Source organism: Microcebus murinus, chromosome 14 (genome assembly GCF_040939455.1).
Source record: "Microcebus murinus isolate Inina chromosome 14, M.murinus_Inina_mat1.0, whole genome shotgun sequence".
Classification (NCBI taxonomy): Eukaryota; Metazoa; Chordata; class Mammalia; order Primates; family Cheirogaleidae; genus Microcebus; species Microcebus murinus.
In genome coordinates this window covers 65,661,221-65,684,509 of record NC_134117.1, presented here as the reverse complement: position 1 = coordinate 65,684,509, position 23,289 = coordinate 65,661,221, and the positions used below count along the sequence as shown (strand labels likewise).

Genomic DNA, 23,289 nt, shown 5'->3' with positions numbered 1-23,289 from the left:
TGCCATAATCCCTGGTACTCAATAAGCACTTAATAAAGTATACCAAATGACAGAATAATAATAACTAAATACAGGTACTGAAGTAAATGAAAGTACCTTTTTGGGAAACTACATAAAATTATGAGCAATTAAAAACTCTTGGACTTTCACATTGTTATTGTCATTGTTGCTATTATCATTAATATAATAGCTAATGTGTATTAATTGCTTTATATGCATCAGGCACTATGCTTAGCATTTTATCTGAATTACCTCATGCAGTCTTCATAACAATCCTGAGATAGGTACTATTATAATCTCTATTATTTTATGAAAAAATACAGGCACAGAGAGTTTAAGTAACTTGTACAAGGTCGTACAACAAGTGGTAAAATTGGTCTCAACCCAAATCTCCATCTTAAAATTATCTATTCTGATTTTTTGAAATTATACTTATTCCTGTTAACTTTCACCATAACACCTAGAGATTATTTCAATTATCTCATAACTGAAAAAACTCAAATGTCTATCAACAAGTAAATGGAGAAAAGTAAAATTGTAGTACATATATGTAGAATGGAATGCTATTCAGCAATAAAAATTACTGGTATTTGTAAAACAGAAATGAATATCAAAACCATTAAGGCAAGTAAACAAAATTTAGAAACAAAAACAATACACATCAGATCGTTCCATTTAGATGAAATTCTAAAAAAGACAAAATTTTAGTAACAGAAAACAGAGTATTGATCACCTGGGCCAGGTTTGAGAGAAGACTGACTATAAAGGGAAACGAGGGAATTTTAGCAGCTATAGAAATGTTCTAAATCTTGACTGTGGTGGTAATAACACAACTGCATATATTCATCTAAATTCAAACTGTATACTAAAAATGGGTGCACTTTTCTTAAATGTAAATTCTATCTCAATAAAGTCATAATTTTTTTAAAAAAAATTCTCTACACCTTCCTTTCCCTTCCTGAACAAGCCATTAAGACAGCCCAGCAAGGAGTTTCAGAGCCTAAACAGGCTGAAGAGCATGCCCCTACAGGGGGACAGCTTACCATACATATCAGATCCCAAAAAGAGTGAAAAAAGCATCCATGAGACACTGAGAGAACACCCTTACATCAGAGTCAAGAGAGAGTGGAAAGAAGAGGACATAAGCACATAATAGGAAGCTGGCATGGGCTGTCAGAGTCCAAGCAGAATGAAGGGGGCATCCACACATGGGAGAGCCTGGCAAGAGCTACCAAAGCTAAAGTAGGCCAATGAGGAAAGGACCCAGTGCCAGGTATCAAACCCAAGGAGGGCAAGGAAGGTACCCGTGTGTGGGTTCAAGTGACACGTAGTGTCAAAGCCTAGGCAGAATGAAGAGGCATACACACAGAGCAGGGGACTGGTGTAGAGCATCAGAGCCCAGAGGCTGGCAAGAAGTCAGAGCCTGCATAGTATGAGGAAGGTACATACAAAAGAGTGAGGGTAGCAAGCATGGGGTTCAGAATCTTAGCAGGTTAAGGAGAGCAACCTCAAATACACATAATCCAACACAAGCTATCAAAGCCCAAGTAGGTTGAGTAGGAGAACCACACAGGAGAAGAGACGACAGCTTTAGTAGGAAATTGGTTACATCCAGGAGGATTAATAACATAAATAAATATATTAAGGAAAATGGAAACCAGTTTTCTCACTGTCAGAGAAGTTATAAATATGAAAAAGGAGCAGCACTGCATTTAGACTAGAATTGAAGTTATGAGTATGAACTCATAGTTTTCAAATATAGATAAAGAAATACAGGGCTGGGTGCGGTGGCTCACGTCTATAATCCTAGTACTTTGGGAGGCTCAAGGTCAGGAGTTCAAACACAGCCTGAGCAAGAGCGAGACCCCATCTCTACTATAAATAGAAAGAAATTAATTGGCCAACTAATATATATAGAAAAAATTAGCCGGGCATGGTGGCGTATGCCTGTAGTCCCAGCTACTTAGGAGGCTGAGGCAGAAGGATCGCTTGAGCCCAGGAGATTGAGGTTGCTGTGAGCTAAGCTGACGCCATGGCACTTCTAGCCTGGACAACAAAGCAAGACTCTGTCTCAAAAAAAAAAAAGAAAAGAAATACAGTCACAAGTATGTATATAAACCCCCCACAAATGCACACATAGATACACATATCCTGAGAGAGCTCAAAGGCACTGACACTCAAATATCAATAAGAGCACCTAAGCCCCAGATCTTGGCTTCTAAATACCATTTCTTTCCACTAAAAGAAACCCAGGGCTCCTTGAAAAAATGACAGTTTCTATGTTGGGACATGGAAAATACTAAATAAGCCTGGTACATCTTGTATTGTCAAAAAGCAAAGACGTGCCCAAAGAATGATAAGAACATATCAAAAGGACACAGAAGCCAGCCTGAGTTATTAACAGTTAATGGTAAACAATCTGAGCATCAAAATAAATTATGTTAATACATTATGACTAACTGAATAAAATAAGAAACTGTTGAGTACATACTATTATAAATAAATCACTGAACAAACTGGAAATTTGACAAGGAATGGGGTATTTATATAGTTTTAAAATTCCTCCCTGCAACACACTAATTATAAAGGGGAAAGAGTAATTTTACAGTGGAGAAGGCTACCAGATAACATCTTTACCAAGTGATCAAAGTTAACATCACTAATGGGACAAACCAAAATCATATGCCATGTGATGAGATGCAACGACAACAATATAGTATTGCTATCTTTGACATTTCTGTCAAAGATACAAAACCTAAATCCAATCATGCTGTTTGCTAAATTAGACAAATTCAAATTGAGGGACATTCTGCAGAATAACTGGCCTATAATAATAAACAGTGTCAAGATCATCAAAGTCAGGGTAAAATGAGAAACTACTGCAGATAGAGGAAAATTACAGAGACATGACAGCTAAATACAATATGTGCTTCTACAGTAGCTCTTTTTGCTATAAAGGATTTTATAGGGATAAATGGCAAAACCTGAACAGTCTCTTAAGAATTAAATGGTTGTAATGTATCACTGTTGCTTTCCTAATTTTGATGACTGTACTGTGGTTATAATGGAGAATATTCTTATTTGCAGGAAATACAAGTATTTGGGGATAATGCGCTTCCACAGGCAACTTACTCTCGTGTACATCAAGAAAAAAAGGTTATTAAACATGAAAAAAGTACTTGAAATGTTTTTGTAAGAATAAGAATGTTTCCAAAAAATTTTTAATATTAAAAAAATAAATTTCCTTCATCTCATAAACAGTATCCACAAAAAAAATGTAGGAAACATCATACTTAGCAGTCAAAAACTGAAAGCATTTCTGTTAAGTTCAGGAGCAAGACAGGAACGATTTAATACTTTACTCAAGTTCCTAGCCAATGCATAAGGCAAGGAAAAATACAAACATTGTAAAGGAAAAACATAATTGTCATTATTGCAGATGATATGCTTATATACATAAAAAATTCCCCAAAATGCCCTATGGGAAATTACTATAATTAATGATAACTGTATCAAGATTGCTAGATACAAACTCAATAAACAAAAGTCTATTTCATTTTTGTACACGAACAATCCATTAGAAAATAATAACACATACAATAGCAACAAAAACTTTCAGTGTTAGAAGTAAATCTAACAAAACTGTATAAACCTGTTATGGAAAAAATTATAAAACTCTATTGAATAAAATTTTTAAAAACTAAATCAATGGACTTTATCTCATGTTCTAGAATAGGAAGTCTAAATATTGTAAGACGTCAGTTCTCCCTGAAATTGATCTATTAGTTAAATGCTATTCCAATCAAAATCTCACAAGTTATTCATAGGTTCAACAAAATGATTCCAACATTTTATGGAAAGGCAAAGGACTACAAATAGTTAAGATACTTTTGAAGAAGAATAAGATAGGGAACCATTATAGTGTAATATTAAGCAACAGAACATATAATTTGATGCTGGGATAGTATTACATATAATGGACATCTGAGTTTTTTTGTTGTTTTTTTTTGAGACAGAGTCTCGCTATGTTGCCCAGGCTAGAGTGCCGTGGCGTCAGCCTAGCTCACAGCAACCTCAAACTCCTGGACTCAAGCCATCCTTCTGCCTCAGCCTCCCAAGTAGCTGGGACTACAGGCATGCACCACCATGCCTGGCTAATTTTTCTATATATTTTTAGTTGTCCCGCTAATTTCTTTCTGTTTTTAGTAGAGATGGGGTCTCACTCTTGATAGGGCTGGTTTCAAACTCCTGACCTCCAGCGATCTACCCGCCTTGGCCTCCTAGAGTGCTAGGATTACAGATGTGAGCCAGACATCTGGTTTTTTTTAAGAGCAGACATTGCATATCAGAAAAGAAAAAACAGACTCATTATTTTTAGTCCTGAATCCACTGATTATCCAGATGGAAACAAATGAAAAGGATCTTTACCTCAAACTTTAAATACATCAAAATCAATTCCAAGGTATTTGAGATTTAATGGTGAAAGTCAAAACTCTTAATTTTTAAGAAAAGAATAGGAGAATATTTGTACGACCTCAGAACAAGAATTTCTTAAACAAGTATTTCCAAAATACAAACCACAAAGAAAAAGTCTGATAAATTCAACTACATTAGAACTAAGAAATTGTTCATCAAAGGATACCAGAAAGTGAAAAAGCAGTACATATAACGAAGAAAATACTTCTAACACATATAACCAACAAAGTACTTACATCTATAATATACAAAAAACTCTAAATCTCTCTCTCTCCCCCTCTCTCTCTTTCTCTCTCTCACAAAAAACACAAGGCAATAAGGATTCCATAAACATAAAAAGAGGTTCAACTTTATTACAAGTCAAGGAAATGAAAATTAAAACCACAATTAAATGTCACTATATTCTTGCCACATGACAAACATTAAGAAGTTGGATAATATCAAATTTGCACACATATGAAACAATGGAAAACAACATCTACTACTCAAGAGAAGTAAAAAAAACTGAACAACTCTGGAAAACAGTTTGGTATTTCTATAGCAGAATACTTCCATGCCTCATGATTCAAAAATTCCACTTCTTATTAGAGACGCCAGAGGAACTTTCACACAGGTGTATCTAGACAATGTTCACAGCAATAGTATTTGTCAGAGCAAAAAAACCAGGAAACAAACAAAATGGATATCAAGAGTAAACAGACAAAGATATTATGGTTTGTTCATAGAATGGAACATCAATAGAGAAATGAAAATTAATGAAGTAGAGCTAAAACATAAACATGAACATTTATGAAAATGTTGAATGAAAGAAGTCACAGGGAAATACAGTATAATTTCCTTAATACAAAGTTCAAAAAGAGGCAAAGGTAATAATCATAGGGATACAAACAACAATGGTAAGGGAAAACTTAGAGGAAAAAGAAGGGAAAACTCTAGATTCTGGAAGCAGAAGGCACTGCAATCAGGAAGGAGTATGTGGGGAGCTTATTAATATCTGCTTTCTTAACCTGGGTGTTGAGTAAAAACCTGGTTCACATTATTCATTACATTGAATCTGTGTATACTCTTTTTTTTTTTTTTTTTTGAGACAGAGTCTCGCTTTGTTGCTCAGGCTAGAGTGAGTGCCGTGGCGTCAGCCTAGCTCACAGCAACCTCAAACTCCTGGGCTCGAGTGATCCTTCTGCCTCAGCCTCCCGGGTAGCTGGGACTACAGGCATGCGCCACCATGCCCGGCTAATTTTTTATATATATATCAGTTGGCCAATTAATTTCTTTCTATTTATAGTAGAGACGGGGTCTCGCTCTTGCTCAGGCTGGTTGTGTATACTCTTTTTATGAATATGTTATAAACTCTTTTCTTCCTGGAGTGATGAGAAAAGTGTGGGGACAAAAGAGCATGAATGCCTGGCTTGTCTGTGATTCTCTGCTGCCAAGTGGCATTCATTCAGCAACCTCTTAACTCTAGGTTAAGCCACCCAGGATACTGCTGCTTCCAATATTCCATCTACCTACCACTACCAACACTCATGTGCGTGCACTCACACACACATACAGATGGAGAGAGAGAGACAGAGGAGAGACAGAGAGAGAGAGATAATGAGAATAAGGGGAAAAACGTATTGGTTTTATTGTCAACATTGGCGGTGAAAGGGAATAATCAAACAAAACATTTGTGTATTACACTTGATAGTGTATAAAACACTCTTGTATACTCCTTTATTTTTACCCCCAAAACAAGCATCCTGAAGTAGACAGGGTATAATTCATAGGGATCAAATATTCTGCAATCCAAATAAAATGTTAGAAAGAGATATCACCATCCTTTTCCATTATTCTACCTCAAAGTCTTCATTTCATACTACAAGGTCATAGAGATGTCAAATATGATAATATAATAAAAAGAGCAAACAGTGAAAATAATGAAAAGAAATGAGAGGGGAAAAAGTGGGTGAGTTTCATAACTGCTTTGGAAAATTGTTTTTTAGTATTTACTAAAGCTGAATATCTACATATTTTGCAGCTGGCCCAGCAATACCACTCATAGTTATATACATAACAAAAATGCATACATATATTCACCAAAAGACATATACTAGAATATGTAGTAGTACTATTCATAATAAACAAAGAATGGAAACCTGTCCAAATGTCCATTAACTGTAGAACAAATGAAATAAATTGTTGTATATTCACACAATGGAATACTCTTACATCATTGAGAATGAATGCCAGAAATGGATGACTTACAAATATAATATTGAGCAAAAGAAACCAGATATAAAATGGGTATATGCTATATTATTTCATTTTATTTCAAAGCTCAAATAGAGGCAAACTCATCTGTTCTCAGAAATCAGGTGGTCACCATTAGAAAAAGAGGGTAGTAATTAAAAGGGGCTTCTGATAATGTCTGGAAATGTTCCATTTCCTGCTGGATACTGGCTGCACAGGTATTTTCAGTTTGTGAAAATTCACTGAGATAGACACTTAAGAATTATAACCTTTTCGGTATGTATATTACGCTTCAGTAAAAAGTTTTTGAAACAAGGTGTAAAGAATTAGGCCAGGAGTGGCGGCTCACGCCTGTAATCCTAGCACTCTGGGAGGCCAAGGCAGGCGGATTGCTCAAGGCCAGGAGTTTGAAAACAGCCTGAGCAAGAGTGAGACCCCCATTTCTACTATAAATAGAAAGAAATTAATTGGCCAACAAATATATAGAGAAAAAATTAGCCAGGCACGGTGGCGCATGCCTGTAGTCCCAGCTACTTGGGAGGCTGAGGCAGGAGGATTGCTTCAGCCTAGGAGTTTGAGGTTGCTGTGAGCTAGGCTGATGCCAGGGCACTCACTCTAGCATGGGCAACAAAGTGAGACTCTGTCTCAAAAAAAAAAAAAAAAATTAAAGTAAGGAGACAACTAAAAAATCTTTTTTTTTTTTCATTATAAGAAAAGAACATCCCCATGTTCTTCAGATCAGGATCAAAATTCTTATTCAAAATTTCTAAATTAGGAAATAAAATATATAGAGGTATTAAGCTAAAATAATTCAAAAGCCCTTGGTTTAAAATGCAGTCTTCATTAATATGAAACTAGGTGACCTTAAAAACTCAAATCCCAGCCTCAGTTTTCTGACCATTAAAATAGGGTTACTACTGCTGTCCTTCTTATCCCACAGTGATGTTGTGATGAGTAGACAGGGGTATCCAAAAGAGCTGTTTAAACAATGAAGCAACCTTCAGCTCAGTATAACAACAAATAAAAAACAGATTAAAAGTCAAATGATGTAATGGTTTACAATTTTTAAAATTGTATGTGCAGTGAAAACTTTAAGTGAATGCTTAAATAGAGGACTATTTAACAAAATAAAGATTCTATAGCTTGGGTTTGGCTGAGAGGACACAGAGTGATGGTAAGAAGAGTGTTGGAGCCTACCTTCACACTCTCCTCCTCTCCCTGTTATCCCCCTAGATATCTCCTAGAACACCACAACAAGTCTGTGTGCAACAAGTCTTGGAGTCAAAGAGATTGGGGTAAAAAAAAAAAAAATCCCGGTTTTATCACTAATTAGCTTTCTGAGCCTCACCTTCTTCAACTATGAAATGAAGCTGATATCACCTACTTTTCAAGGACTAGAGATAATGAACAATATATTAGAGAACCTAGAAGAATGCCCTGTATGTAATACATGACCACTATATAAAAGTTCTGCATACACAACTCTGTAGCGTCTATGCATGAAATAGAGCAATAAAACTCAACTATTTTCAAAGCAACTAAATTTAATAACTTCAGCCTAAAATCTGAGAACTTGCAATAGCCTCCTAAATAGGACTTAAGTCATTCCCTCTGCTATTCATTTTCCACAAATCTGCGCTAAACCTATCATTCCTGTCTCTTTTCTACCACTCTATATTTTAACCATATCCAATTATTAACTAATCTTTGAATAGGGTATGTGCTTTAAAAAAAAAACTTATTTTTTTCAGAAACAAATGTGTTTGTGAAAAATTAGGAATTAGAAAATGTAGATTAAAATAAAACACACACACACACAAATCACATTCTCATCATCCAGGTATCATCACTATTAACACCTTAAAGCATATCCTTCTGGAGAGATATAGATGTAGATACAGATATATACAGATAAATAATCATAATACACATACTTCTTTATAACTTGCTTTATAACCTGCTCAACAACCTCTGCCTTCCCATTTCAGCAAATTTCTATCTCCTCTAATTATAGGCCATATTCAAATTTCCCCAACTAACCTAAAATGTCTTTCACAACTAATCTACCCAAATCAATATCCAATTAAAAATCTCACATTGCAGCTAGTTGTCCCTTACATTTCTTTTAATGTAGCACTGTCACCTTCCCCCATCATCTTTTTAGGATGCCAACAAGCTAAAGAAATCTCACTACTTTTCCTACAGAATGTCCAACCTATGATTTTGCCTGGTTTCTTCTTATCTTATTCTTCTATTGCCTGTCTTGTCAGATACAGAGAAAGGTCCAAGTCTATGATCCCTCATTTTTAAAAAGGTGGGTATTATTGATATTAAACAATTAAAAATCTGCATAAGGAATGAACATACTCCCAGGCTTCTACCTTTATTCCCAGCAAAAAAAAAAAAAAATATCAGAGCTTTCTTCTCTATAGAAACTACAACCAACTTAGAAGGAAAAAACCCTTCACTTAGTAGATACTGAGGACCCACCTACTTCTATCCATCACTGTAAAATGAACTTCCCCACCAGTTAGTTGACAAGCCCAGACCACGTATGAAGAGTCCTGAATCAACGTTTTAGTTTCTTACTCTTAAATATTAATGAACAAAGAATCATTATAAATTTGAAGAAATATTCAAAAAGAGAGAGAAACCAAAATAAACATAAAAAACAAAGTAACCGTGTATAAAGAGAGAATGCAGGGAACCACAGAATTCTTAATAATAACAAAACAGAACAAACTCTCTACTTAATAATTAATTGATATGATTAGGAAATAACAGACAATAAAGAGTTCTTAGAAATTCCAAATATGATTGCCAAAATAAACAGTTAAATAAAAATAGAGAGCTGCAATGTAAAGTTGAGAAAATATACTAGAAAACATAACCAAGCCAAAAGAAAAGGAAAATACAAAATAAAAATACTGAAAGATTCAATTCTGAAGTTCTAGATTCTGGTTACTAAAAATTCCAGAAAAATAACAGAGAAAATGGGGGAAAGAGAATAGTCACAGAAATAATGTAGTAAAATTTCATGCTGCATTAATCTCCAAAGAGGTACTAACTACCAAAACGTCAAGTGGAAAACAACCAACCAACTACAACAAAATTCAAATCTGAGGACATTACTATGAAACTGGAGAATGCCAGAAATAAAAGATTAAAACCTCCCAGTGAGACAAAAACAGGCAAAATACAATGTAAAATGGATCAGAATGTATAGCAAGCTTCCTAATGGCTAAACAAGTTCCTAGAAAAGAAATGCCTGCAAATTTCTGGGGGAAAACTCTCTTCCATCACAGCCAAACTATTCCACACCAGCCAAACTATTAACATCAATAAAATGTGACAGTAGAATAAAGAGATTTTCAGTAATACAGTAATTAAAAAAGTTTGCCATCCAGTCATCTTCTCTTAGTAAGTAAATTAAGGATATATACAGTAAATTAAGGATATACAACAACAAAATGAGAGAGTAAACAAGAGAAAATGAAGATATGCTATCCAGGAAATAGCAGATCCATTCCCAGATTGTGGTAAAAGAAAGTCCCTGCATAACAGCTCAAGAGAAGCTTTGGGCAGTAACCTGCTCTGATTCTAACAGGTTGACTCAGGTGGGGAGAGGGCCAAAAATACTATTTTTTTCATTAAGTCTCTTATGAATTTTTTAAAAACCATATATTGAATTTTTTAATTTAGTAAAATTAAAAAGGAAAAAAGTTAAAAGAGGCAGTTATATGAAATCTTAGACTCCTTCAGCTTTTAACTTCTATTAGCATTTGGGAAACTTTAAAGATGAACTAAAAGGATTCTACAATTTTCTTCTCATAATTTTGCTTTCACTACATAAATAAAAAGTAAAGCCAATTTGAGCAGTGTGTATTACCTAAAATTGCAAAGGCCATAGTGACAGAAAAGAACCCTTAAGAGATTTACTTTACTTAAAGTACCTCAAAAAACAGTATTTTTATTTTTATGGGACTAATCATTGGTTACCAATTCACTATTCTCACCTGAAGTATACTCCTTCTCTCATTATTAGAGGTGGCCCAGGCTTGTTAGCTGATATTTAAACATGCTTCATGATTCAGGGCAATACACCCAGACACAAAAGAAGGTATACGATACAGCTAGTACAATGACGGGGCTCACAGTAGATATTTAACGTATTTTAGCTATTTCCCACCCTTTCCTACCTCCTCTTTCCTTTGACGTTGAAGCTCTTAATCAGAAAACCTTCTCCCAAGACCAGCCAGCAGAGAAACTCTATACATCAAAACCTATCTCCTAGTTATAGTTAGACTAACTAAGCTGTAAGCTTTATGACTGCACACTTCAATTATGGAATCTCTTTCTACCTCAGGAGTAGTTTAACATTCCCAGATCCAAAAAGTATTCTTGACTCTCTTGCTCCTAGCCTTAGCACAGAAAAGTTTCTTTTCAAAAAGCAGTCAAACATCCACTAGGATCGAGAGCATTAGTCCAGAAAATCCATAACCCAGTGATATAAAATGATTTCCATGGCTTTATCAGAATATTTACACTAACCATCAGTACTAACACAGGAGCTACACTTCACTTCAACTAATCTTTCCTGGGCATACACAATGAGTTTGGTTTTGATGGCAACCAGGAATTCTAAAATTTGGTCTCCTGTTCACACGAAGCTAAAATATACAACCCTGAGGAAGGTGTTGAGAAAGGAAATTGAGCAACAGAGAAGTCAAACTGTTCTTTCTCAACCATAGTTTTAAGCTAAATTTGGCTACTGTACAAAATACAAATATAGATTTAAAACCAATCAAAAGGTTTAAATCCACGATTTAAAATTGGTATTTTATTCCTTGGTTTTCTGCCATGCACCTGACCTTTTCTGTAAGAGCTAATTAAATGCTTAAGTACTATTGAATCAGAAGCCAGTTCTAACATCAGTTCATCCTATGACTTTGGACAAGTGACATCCCTGCTACGAGTCCAGATTTTCTCAAATATATAAAATATACAATATAAAAGTAATATAAAAATATAAAATATTATATAAAATATAAAAAGGACTGGAAAAAATTAAACTTGAAGATCCCAAACAAAAATTAAATTATATGACTATCACTATGTAGGAAAAACTGTTGGTTCTTATTTCCCACTTAGCTGAAATTATAGCAGCAGCCACTGAATACTGAATGCTTACTATGTTTCAGGTATTAGGTTACTTCAATATACAACTACTGTTTCTAATTCTCTTGACAACCTTACAATGTAGATAATATGAAAATAAGGAAACAAAAGCAGAGAGACTGGCTTACCAAATATCACACAGTTCATACATGCCAGGGACTGTGTATTGAGACCACAGTGCAAAATCCCGTGGGGTTTTTCTCCCCCCAACAAGTTGTATTATTTACAAGCATTATCTCTACAGAAATCTAAATAGACATGAGAAAACCAAGTCACTTCATTTTTTTAAAAAAGTAAAGTCAATCCATTTTGCAATTCAAAGTATCAGAGCTGAAAATGTTCACTATGTACTCACCTGATGCAGGAGACGTTTCAGTTTGAGTAACTGAGTTTTTACAGCAGTGCAGTCTTGGACCATGTGCCGCAGGGTCATCTCATCCAGTACCACTGTATTCTCCGGTACATCTACAAACATCTTCTGAGCCTGGAAAAAGGGGGTTCCTCCATAGCTTTCAAAATGACCCAAAGGAGATTCTCTATAGGGAGAGCCTCTGAAACGGCAGGGGAAGAAGACAGAAGGAAAAGATATACAATACAACTTCAGAAAAAAGTAAAGGTAATGAAATTATTGCACTGAACATTACAAATCATTTACCATCTTCACAAAGTCTTTCACTTGTACTCACCTTAGTCACTAGTCACTAAACGTGTTTCTACCAAAGGGTGAAATCAGCTGTACTTGTCATTAAAAGAATTATCTTCTGTATCTCCCCAATACACACCCACTTCACCTTTGTGTGTTTACATATCAGTTGAATAAACCTTCTTCCTTAGGAACCAGAATAGAAAAAAATATTCTGGAAAGACCGTACCTGGAAAAACATATTGCTTATTCTTCCTCTTCTACACTGATTGCTTACTCTTTAGTTTTTGACTTTGCTTGGCCTCTTAAGCTGCACACCTATTTTAGCCCCATAACTATGCTACCTAAATTAGTTCCCGGCTTGTACACATTCTTGGACTCCCATGTCTTCAAATTCCCAGCAGGCAGTTAAGACAGATGAACTATTATTTCTTCTTTCTTTTGTTCTTACAATGTGGATAAATCATGTTTTCCAATAAAGATTAAATAAGCTTTTATAAAAGTCTTATATACACCACATATTTCCTAATCTTATATACTGCATTAAACATATCTACTCTAAAAAATTTACACTACCCTTCAGTTTCAAACAGTAATATACATGCCAAGTAAGAGGAAAAAATTAGAGATAATGTGTGTCGTGGGAGTGAAAAACAATGTTTTAACCAGAAGTCATAGCTACAGCAATTTAAAATTACTGCATTCACATTATACATAATTCCAGCTAGTTCTTAAATTATGACAAAAACGTATTGTATATGTGAAATCCCAATATCTAAATAAGATTATCTTCAATATAATGGCTCTTTTAACATACCAAGATTAAATTCATCATTCATTAAATTTGCAAAAGTAACAATGCATTAAATTTCAACCACATTAAAAATGTAAAAATATCATTTCTACTAAATTTTCTAGTTTTCAACAAATATTCCTAAATCTCTGACTTCTCAAATATTCAACATAAGGTTGGTTTTCACAAGATTATGTTACTTGGAAACTACTACTCAGCAGTATTTCAGGCCTTTCTTTTAACCCAAGAAAAAGATATTTTAAGAATTTTTAAATTGTTGATCCATAAGTAAGACCCTAATTTGGTACCATATAATTCTGCTTTATTTTATTGGTTCAAAATATTGTTGAATGATTAAATTTCAAATACTGATCAATTAATTATTATGAAGTTACCCTAACTATGATTCAATAAATGGACAATCTATACTTGGAGTATTGAGAAATGTATAGTAATAAATAGTTAACAAAAGAGTTAAGAAACAAAGATAGAAAATCACCTGGAAAATGAATAGTAGAGATGAAAAGAACTACATTTTCAGAGGAAAGCATTGACATTCTTTGGGAAATTTTCCTGGGTTAAGAAATAACTCGGGATGAACTATAAAGTATGAAGTGCAAGTCTGACTGAAATGAAAAGCTAAGGTTTTCTAAAAAAAAAAAAAAGGGGAGGGAGGGAAGGAAGGAGGGAGGGAGGGAGGGAGGGAAGGAGGGAAGGAGGGAAGGAGGGAAGGAGGGAAGGAAGGAAGGAAGGAAGGAAGGAAGGGAGGGAGGGAGGGAGGGAGGGAGGGAGGGAGGGAGGGAGGGAGGGAGGGAGGGAGGGAAGGAAGGAAGGAAGGAAGGAAGGAAGGAAGGAAGGAAGGAAGGAAGGAAGAAAGAAAGAAAGAAAGAAAGAAAGAAAGAAAGAAAGAAAGAAAGAAAGAAAGAAAGAAAGAAAGAAAGAAAGAAAGAAAGAAAGAAAGAAAGAAAGAAAGAAAGAAAGAAAGAAAGAAAGAAAGAAAGAAAGAAAGAAAGAAAGAAAGAAAGAAAGAAAGAAAGAAAGAAAGAAAGAAAGAAAGAAAGAAAGAAAGAAAGAAAGAAAGAAAGAAAAGTAATGGCACAAAGTGCAAGGCATGTTTTCTAGGGTCAAGGACACTGTGGCTTATGATGCCACAGATAGCTTGAATCCTATTTATTCTTCAACTTCTCCCAACACACCTGCCTCCCTCAAAGAGACTTCTTACTCCACAGCTAATTACCTGAAATTCCCAAAACTTGCTACAATATCCCTCATCTCCAAATCCATGTCCTCAACCTCTGTGCAGTCGTTGCCAGTCTTCCCATCCTGGTCTTCACTGTGCAATTGATCTGAATAACTCCTCTTTATCTTAAATTAGTTGGCAATTCTTCAGGGAAAGCTTCCTTAATCCCGTAAGGCAGGACTTGGTACTTTCATAAGTGTGCTTATAGAGCCCTGTACTGTGTCCCATTATCGTACTTATCACAGAATACTGTGTTTGTTTGCAATCCATGCCAAATTATAAACTCCGTTAAGGATGGACTGTGTGTTCTTTTCCTTTATATCTGAGTTTTGATATTTTTGATTTGATTTGATTTTTTCTGGTTTTACACTGAAGAGGTGAAAAGCATGCATTTTAACCACTAGGTTCGTTTTTCTTTTATTTTAAGCTTACATCTCTGAGATTCTAAAATTCTGTAGTTGTGACATGATAAAAGCACTGCTTTAGAATTATAATCTAGAGGTAATCACATTATAAACTATCCCAGTTAATAATCAAATTAAAATTTACTTCTTATTTAGCTAAGAGAGGAAAAGAAATATTCAAGGAATAAAATAACTGAAAGAGACTGGTCTGTGGTCTACCGCATGAGAATCAGGTAGATGTGGAATACACCCATACCTTTTACCTATATTTACTATTGAAATAATGACACATTTGCCTGCTTTGTATCTATGTATTTGTTGCTAAACCATCTGCAGTAAGTTCAAAATAACATAAAATGTCACTAGATGAACATTTGAAGTTTGCAGGGAAAAAAATGAATATAACTGAGAAGTCTAAGAAGCAGAAAGACAAAGATGGAACAGAAAGCAAATATATAACAGAGGTTATTTCCAAAAAATGAAAGGAAACTATGAAGATAAGGGGGGACATAGGACAAAAAGATAATAAAGATTTTGAGATTTCAGATTCTGAGAAGATGATGCAGTTTATAAATGAGAACATGAATTTCAGAAACAGAACAAGAAGTAAATCACTTTCTAAGACGGAAGGCACAAATCCAGACGTAAATGTGAAACGAGGGTAAAAAAGTAAACATGAAACAAAGGAGAATTACTATTCATAATACCCTGTATTAAGCTGACAGTTATAAATACATACTGGTATACAAATTTTAACAATCATGGATTTCAAGCAAAAATATCCGGCAATGAAAACAACAGAAAAGCCTGAGCTGCAGAATGAATATACTAGAATGCTAGCAGTGTGTTAGCAAAGGGAGAACCTATGTGGTTACTCACAGTCCAAGGAGGCTGGTGGACATGAAGAACTGAACTAGGGGTGAAGGCAAAAATGAGTTCAGTGGTCACAGAAGCATAAGAAAGAAATGCCTACTATCACCAATATTATTTAATGTTGTGCTGTAAGTACTGCCAATAAAATCAACGAGAAAAAAGTTGAATGCAAACTAAAGAAAGGAATCTTGAAGAGAAAACCTAATTTTTACACATATACTGACAAATAACTTTATTCTTCCTTATTTCCAACAGAACTTCTTGATTACTAACATGTGTGATTTGTGCTAATCTTAAAGTTCGTGACTCATAGGTTAGGCTAGTGAGTGCAGATGTTTGTGTCTGTGTGCCTGTGTGTATGTACAGGAAAGAAAGGGAGAGATTTTTCCTCTTCATTTCTTACCTAATATGAGTCACAATTCTGACTTCATAAAATCTTTCTTTTCTTACCATTAATAAAAACTTTATATTAAAAATTAAATGCATGTATTTTTATGTTTGTGGTTTTTTATATACATAAGAGAGACAGAGAGAGAGAGTGAGAGTGTGTGTGTGTGTGTGTATTTTTGAGACAGAGTTTCATTCTGTTGCCTGTGCAGTGGCATCATCATAGCTCACTGCAGACTCCAACTCCTGAGTTCAAGCAACAAGCAATCATTCTGCCTCACCCTCCTGGGTAGATGGAACTTACAAGTACATGCCACCACATCTGGCTAATTTTTTTTTTTTTTGGTAGAGATGGAGTCTCACACTCACCCAGGCTGGTCTTGAACTCCTAGCCTCAAGTGATTCTCTGCCTCAGCCTCCCAAAGTGCTAAGATTACAGACATAAGTTACTGTGCCCGGTGTATAGTTATATTTTTAAAATGCTAGATTCGACACATTCCAATTAAAATTCCAGCAAATTATTTCGTAAATATTACAAAAGTGATTCTAAAGTTTCTATAAGAATAGGCAAAAGACCCAGAATAGCCGACACAATACTGAAGAGGAAATTCAAAGGACTAACACTACTTAACTTTGAGACTTACTATATAAAGCTACTACACAGTAATCAAGATAACATGGTATTGGTGAAAGAACAAAGAGATCAATTGAAGATAACAGAGCTCAAAAATAGATTCACATAAATATGGTCAACTGATCTTTGACAAAGGAGCAAAGGCAGTTCAAAGGATGGTCTCTGATAGAGAAATGATAGTCTTTTCAACAAATGAGACTGGAACAACTGGACAGCCACATGTGAAAACAGAAGACCTTAAATCTTTCACACAAATTAACTCAAAATGGATCAAAGGCCTAAATGTAAAATCCAAACCTTATACAACTCCTACAAAATAAAAAAGGAGAAAATCTATGTGACCTTGGATTTGGCAATGTTTTTAGATACAACATAAAAAGTGCAATCCAGGAAAGAAAAAATGAATATTGGAATACATAAAATTTTTAAGTCTGCTCTGTGAAAAACACCTTTAAGAGAATAAGACAAGCCACAGAATGGGAGAAAATATTTGCAAAACATATATCTGTTAAAGGACTGGTATCTAACATATACAATGTACTCTTAAAACTCAACAGTAAGAGGTCAAATAGTCCAATTTAAAAATAGACAAAGATCTAAACAGACACCTTACCAAAGAAGATATAGAGATAGCAAATAAGCGTGTGAAAAAATGTTCAACATCATACCATTTGGGAATTGTAAATTATAATGACAACAAAATACCACTACAAACCTAATGATTAATATCGAAAGCCCAGTACCAAAACCTCTTATTCATAGCTGATGGAAATGCAAAATGGTACAGCCACTTTGGAAGACAGTTTGGCAGTTTCTTACCAAATTAAACATATGCTTCCCATGTGGTCCAGCAATAGCACTCCTTGATATTTACAGAAGTGAGCTGAAAACTTACGCCCATGCAAAGACTTGTACATAAGTGTTTATAGCAGTTTTATTCAAAATTGCCAAAACTTGGAGGCAACCAATATGTACTTCAGTAAGTGAATGAATAAACAAACTGTGGTATATCCATGCAATGGAATATTATTCAGTAACTTTCTAAAAATGAGCTATCAAGCCACAAAAAGATCTAAAGGAACTTTAAATGTATATTTCTACGTTAAAGAAGCTGATATGAAAAGGCTATATATTGTCTGCTTCCAGCTCTATGAAATTCCAGAAAGGGTAAAACTATAGACACAGCAAAAGGATCAGTGGTTTCCAGGAGTTCAGGGGCAGGAAGGAAGGCATGAGTAAGTGGAGCACATAGAATTTCATGGACAGTGAAACTATTCTGTATGATATTATAATGGTAGATGATATACATCAGTGTGTGTGTGTGTGTGTGTGTGTGTGTGTGTGTGTGTGTGTGTGTGTGTGTGTCAGTCAAGGCCCATAAAATGTTCAACACAGAGTGAACCCTAATATAAACTATGGATTTTAGTTAATAATGAAGTATCAACATTGACTTATCACTTGTGACAAATATACCACAATAATACAAGATGTTAATAATAGTAGAAACTGTGTGTGTAAGAGAAAGTGAGGAAGTATAGGAGAACTCTGTACTTGCTGCTCAATTTTTCTGTAAACCTAAAACTGCTCTAAAAAATGATGTTTATTAATTTAAAGGGAGGGGGAGCATGACTAAAGGAAGAGAAGTACTTCCAGGATAGCAGAATAAAGATCTCCAAAATCTACTCCTCCATAAAAGCACTGAGAACACTGGCAAATTTGTCAAAATCAACTTTTTGAGAACTCTGGAAATCAACCAAATGCTTGCAATAACTGAGGAGCATTTATTCAATGGAAATGGCTGACGTTTGGTGAGAATAGCAGGCTTTGTGGCATTTTAATTTATCCTATTGCCATGCCCATCTCTGTAAGCTTTGTGGTAGCTTGAAAACCAAGAACCTTACAAGCATGGTAGCTGTGAAATCCAGCAGTCACTAGCAGTTGGGAGGCGGGGGGAGTAAGTTTGGAACTCCCTAAAAAGCACCACTCCCAGAGAATTGTTACTATTTGACCTGTCTGGCAGATCCTGCCCATTCTCAGGAATTGTTTTATTTGAGCTGATTCAGAGCTTGGTAAGTTGGAACAGCCTTATCCCTAGTACATTTGCTGGGGGAAAAAATCAGCAGCAAATGCTTAAAATCTCAGCTGCCTGAGAATATGAAATATCAGTGGGGACAAACAAAAAGCTGACCAAAAAAAAAACACAAAAGGAATTCCTGAGAATGAAATGTCCACAGGAGGCTTTGAAATGCTCCAAAAAATTCTGAGCATTCTATAGAATAGAGAAGACTATACACATATGTACGCTGTGTATATGCCAAGGAAATACCTGAGAAGGTGCAAATCTTTCACCTTTGGCTGGCCTTGAGGCTTTAAGCAAGTAGGACATGTAGGCCAAACAGAGCTGCAAACTACTCACCAAGGTGTTGAAAGTATACCTAAGAACAAACACAGAGCCCATTGGTATAATGCATTAAAGGAAATCTCTTTCCAATCATTAGCTGACCATTAAGTAAACCAAGCAGAGACTTCAAATATACACATATAAAAAAATACAGACTTCAGTGACTTTTTTGGACTAATTTTATAAACAACAACAAAAAAGCAATGACAACAAATCCTGGAGAGAGAGAAATATGATTTGAGTAGTTTTCCCATTAATTATCTTTTCAAATTTTTGTGACAAGCAGGGAATGATGCTCATATGTTCCCTTAGTTAATTGGACAGAGGGAAGTGGGGGGAGGGAGGAGAAGAGAGAAGTGGGAAGTAGGAAGGTACGAAAACTTGAAGAACCAATGACCAAACACTTCCCAAATATGATGAAAAACTTTAATCTGTATATCCAACAAGCTCAACAAACTCCAGGTATGATAAAATAAAAGAGAGACAAACCTAGACACATCATAGTTTAACTGTTGAAACCAAAGAAAAAGTGAAAATCCCTAATGCAACAAAAAAGGTAGGGTGAGGGAGGACTCATCATGTGAGAAGACATGCTCAATAACATTATCAACAGATTTCTCATCAGAAAGCATGGGAGTAAAAGTTACAAGGAAGACTGTCAATCAAGAATTCTATATCCAGCAAAACAATCCTTCAAAATAAAGAAGAAATTAACACATTAAATAAAGAAGAGATTCCCAGATAAACAAAAACTGAGAGTATTTGTTGCTAGCACACCTTCCCTAAAAGATACAATGAAGTTGGAAACTTCAATACCTTACTTCCAATAATGGACAGATCAGCTAGACAGAGATCAGCAAGGAAATAGAAGATTTAAGCAACGTTATAAACCAACAAGACCTAATAGACATCTACAGAACATTTATAGAGATTAAATTAGTAATCAAAAAGCCTGCTGCAAAGAAAAGCCCAGGCCTGAACAACTTCACTGGGAATTCTATAAAACATTCAGAGAATTAACAAAAATCCTTCATAAATTCTTCTCAAAAATTAAAGTGAAAGGAATACTTCCCAATTCAGTCTATGTGGTCTTGATACCAAAATCAGAAAAAGACATCGCAAGAAAACAACAGACCAGACTGGGCGTGGTGGCTCACTCGGTGGCTCACTCTTGTAATCCTAGCACTCTGGGAGGCCGAAGTGGGTGGATCACTCAAGGTCAGGAGTTTGAAACCAGCCTGAACAAGAGTGAGACCCCATCTCTACTAAAAATAGAAAGAAATTAATTGGCCAACTAAAAATATATAGAGAAAAAATTAGCCGGGCATGGTGGTGCATGCCTGTAGTCCCAGCTACTCGGGAGGCTGAGGCAGAAGGATGGCTTGAGCCCGGGAGATTGAGGTTGCTGTGCACTAAGCTGACATGCCACGACAATCTAGCCCAGGAAACAGAGCAAGACTCTGTCTCAAAAAAAAAGAAGTGACAATGAGGAATGAGGACAAAGACCACACCTCTAAATAGTGAAGTACCATAGTGGTTGGAAAATAAGAATCCTTCATGTAAAAAGGTTACTGGGGAAGTAGTATGTTTATGAAAGAGCTAGGTTTCAGTTATAATCAGGAGACTGAAGGCAAAGAAATCAATATTGTGAGCTTGTTAGGATGTGAGAGAATTCTATTAATATACAGCACAGTGGAAGGTGTAGAAAAAAGGGTGGTCTGGGGAGAAAAGAAGAGTGGAAGATTAGGCCAGGTGAAAAGATGAATCAGCATTATGATGAGAATATGAAAGAATGTAGATTGGTAGTTCTCAACCACCAGTCTTCCTAACACCTCTGAGTTATGGGTAAAGCATAATCCTATAATTAACTATGATAATAATGGTAGTTGAGGGACAGAGAGGAAAGGGAACCAACACTCACTCAAGAAGTTATACAATAGGAAGAGGGAATTTTGCACATGTAATATTTAAAAAGCCCTACGGTTTGTACATCCAATTTTTTTAATATTAAGGTATAAAGAGAAAATAATAGTTTTAAGGTATGCTGGAGTAATGCTTGTCTGAGAAAAGGTTTCCTTTTATACCACCCATCCCTGTAATTGACTCTGGAGGATCTAGATGTCTCAAACCCAGCACAACCACCTGAAAGCTTGAGGGGATCAATAAACTCATCAACCTATAACCATTCACAATAAACCAGTGTGCTTTAGCACACTTGTTGGGCAGCTCTGTGCTAAGTAAATCAGATTAGCAACCCCTAAGAATGCTATGAAATTCTCTCTCATCACTAAGAATGGTTACCAATGTAGATATTTACCACATATTATAGTTCCCTAAAGTATACTATGTAGAAGGGATTTATGATCATATGTCTTGGGAAATGGCTATATATATCTTTTACTACCTTTTGCAAAATCATAGTACTACATAGAGGTACCATAGAGTCCACTATTTAAAAAAAATTAATTTTTTCATTTTCAGACTCCTGTGACCAAAGAACCTCTCTTTTTTATACCTGTTGACATCCAAGGAACACAGTTTTTGGAAAATGTTGCTTAACTTTTCTGAGAGATGACTACATAATCAACCTCAGCTTGGTCATTCCCAAGTAGAGAGATGACTACCTCCAGGTAAATTCGTTCCTCTTTAGACAGTTTGATTAAACTGAAATTTGTCACCCTGTATCTTAAACTGCATATATGATAGCTTTGCTATCTATAGTTAGAGAAAACATCTACTCACTCCTCAAAAGACCCAGCAATCTAGCTGCGGTGAATTTATTAAGACTAGATCTCTGAAAATGCCATACCCTTTCCTACATGTCTTTGCACATGCCATTCTTTCTATCTGCAATATTTACCTATCTCCTACAGAAATGGCTCCTCTGCAACTTCTACAGTCAGACTTTTAGAATCAGTTCAACAGTAATGTCCTTTATATTCTACTATCATAGACAAAAACCAGTTGCTGCATGCTCCTGCAGGCCCTTACATGTCACCTTATTGAGGCATCCATCATCACTGTACTGTACTAACATCACACTGTGACTGTCTATATGCCTGTCTCTCCCATAGAATCAGAGAATTTGGCAGAAAGAAATACATGCTAATCATCTTTGTATGGGATGGAACAAGCACATGAATCATATCCCAATTAATAAGTACAAAGATTGCTACTGATCTTGCTCACTGCAGAATTCTTTTTATCATCTTCAATACAGTGCTCCAAGAAGCCATTATCAATCCACATCTTTTACCTGTCACATCATCTCCAAATTCATCCCAGCTTGAAAATTTAGCAGAGTCTCTGACATATAGGTTCTCAATGAATATTTGTTAATGGATGAATAAATCTTCAAAATCAGCAATGGCTCATGTTTTAGTTTAACTTCTAAATTTACCTTCTTATAAATTGACTTTCAAAGATTAGGGAAGCATAATTTTCATTATTAGCAATGAAAAAATGTCTTAAATCAATACCAACTCTCTGATGGCCATTCTTTATAAAAAGCCCAGATGTGAGAAATATAATAGCCAAAATCACGCCTAGAAGGATATGTACTCCATACATTCTTCCAGATCTTCTCACCTATATCCCTGCATTGAATTATATCAATAGCATTTTAGCTGGACATCATTGGTTCATGATCCACTTTAGAATTGCCTTTTCTCAGCTGGACTAGAATTCTTTGCAGCTTGCATTGAAGAATATAATTAAGAAACAGACTTAAGAAATTTATCATTATTTTTACTTTGTGAAGCTGTCTGGGACCTGTTTAAAATATCACAAGGTATTTTCCTTCTAAGAACTCAGGAAGCAACCTCTCTCAGCTTTTTCACTCATAAAAACAAATCAGGCCGGGCGCGGTGGCTCACACCTATAATCCTAGCACTCTGGGAGGCTGAGACAGGCAGACTGCTCGAGGTCAGGAGTTCGAAACTAGCCTGAGCAAGAGCGAGACCCCGTCTCTACTATAAATAGAAAGAAATTAACTGGCCAACTAATATATATAGAAAAAATTGGCCGGG

The 23,289-nt window shown here is 35.4% G+C and overlaps 1 protein-coding gene across 11 annotated transcripts in view; it reads right to left on the bottom strand.

The window, feature by feature from the left end:
* Positions 1-23,289, bottom strand: part of CCSER2 (coiled-coil serine rich protein 2) — a 174,370-nt gene that overhangs the window by 58,755 nt on the left and 92,326 nt on the right. For 10 of the 11 annotated variants that reach the window (XM_012764693.2, XM_012764692.2, XM_012764694.3 and 7 more), the window contains one exon: positions 12,242-12,437. In XM_012764693.2, coding sequence (XP_012620147.2) covers positions 12,242-12,437 — 196 coding nt within the window. Of the gene's footprint in view, positions 1-12,241; positions 12,438-19,186; positions 19,296-23,289 lie in introns of those variants that run through there. The other variant, XM_076010188.1, reaches the window with a different exon arrangement.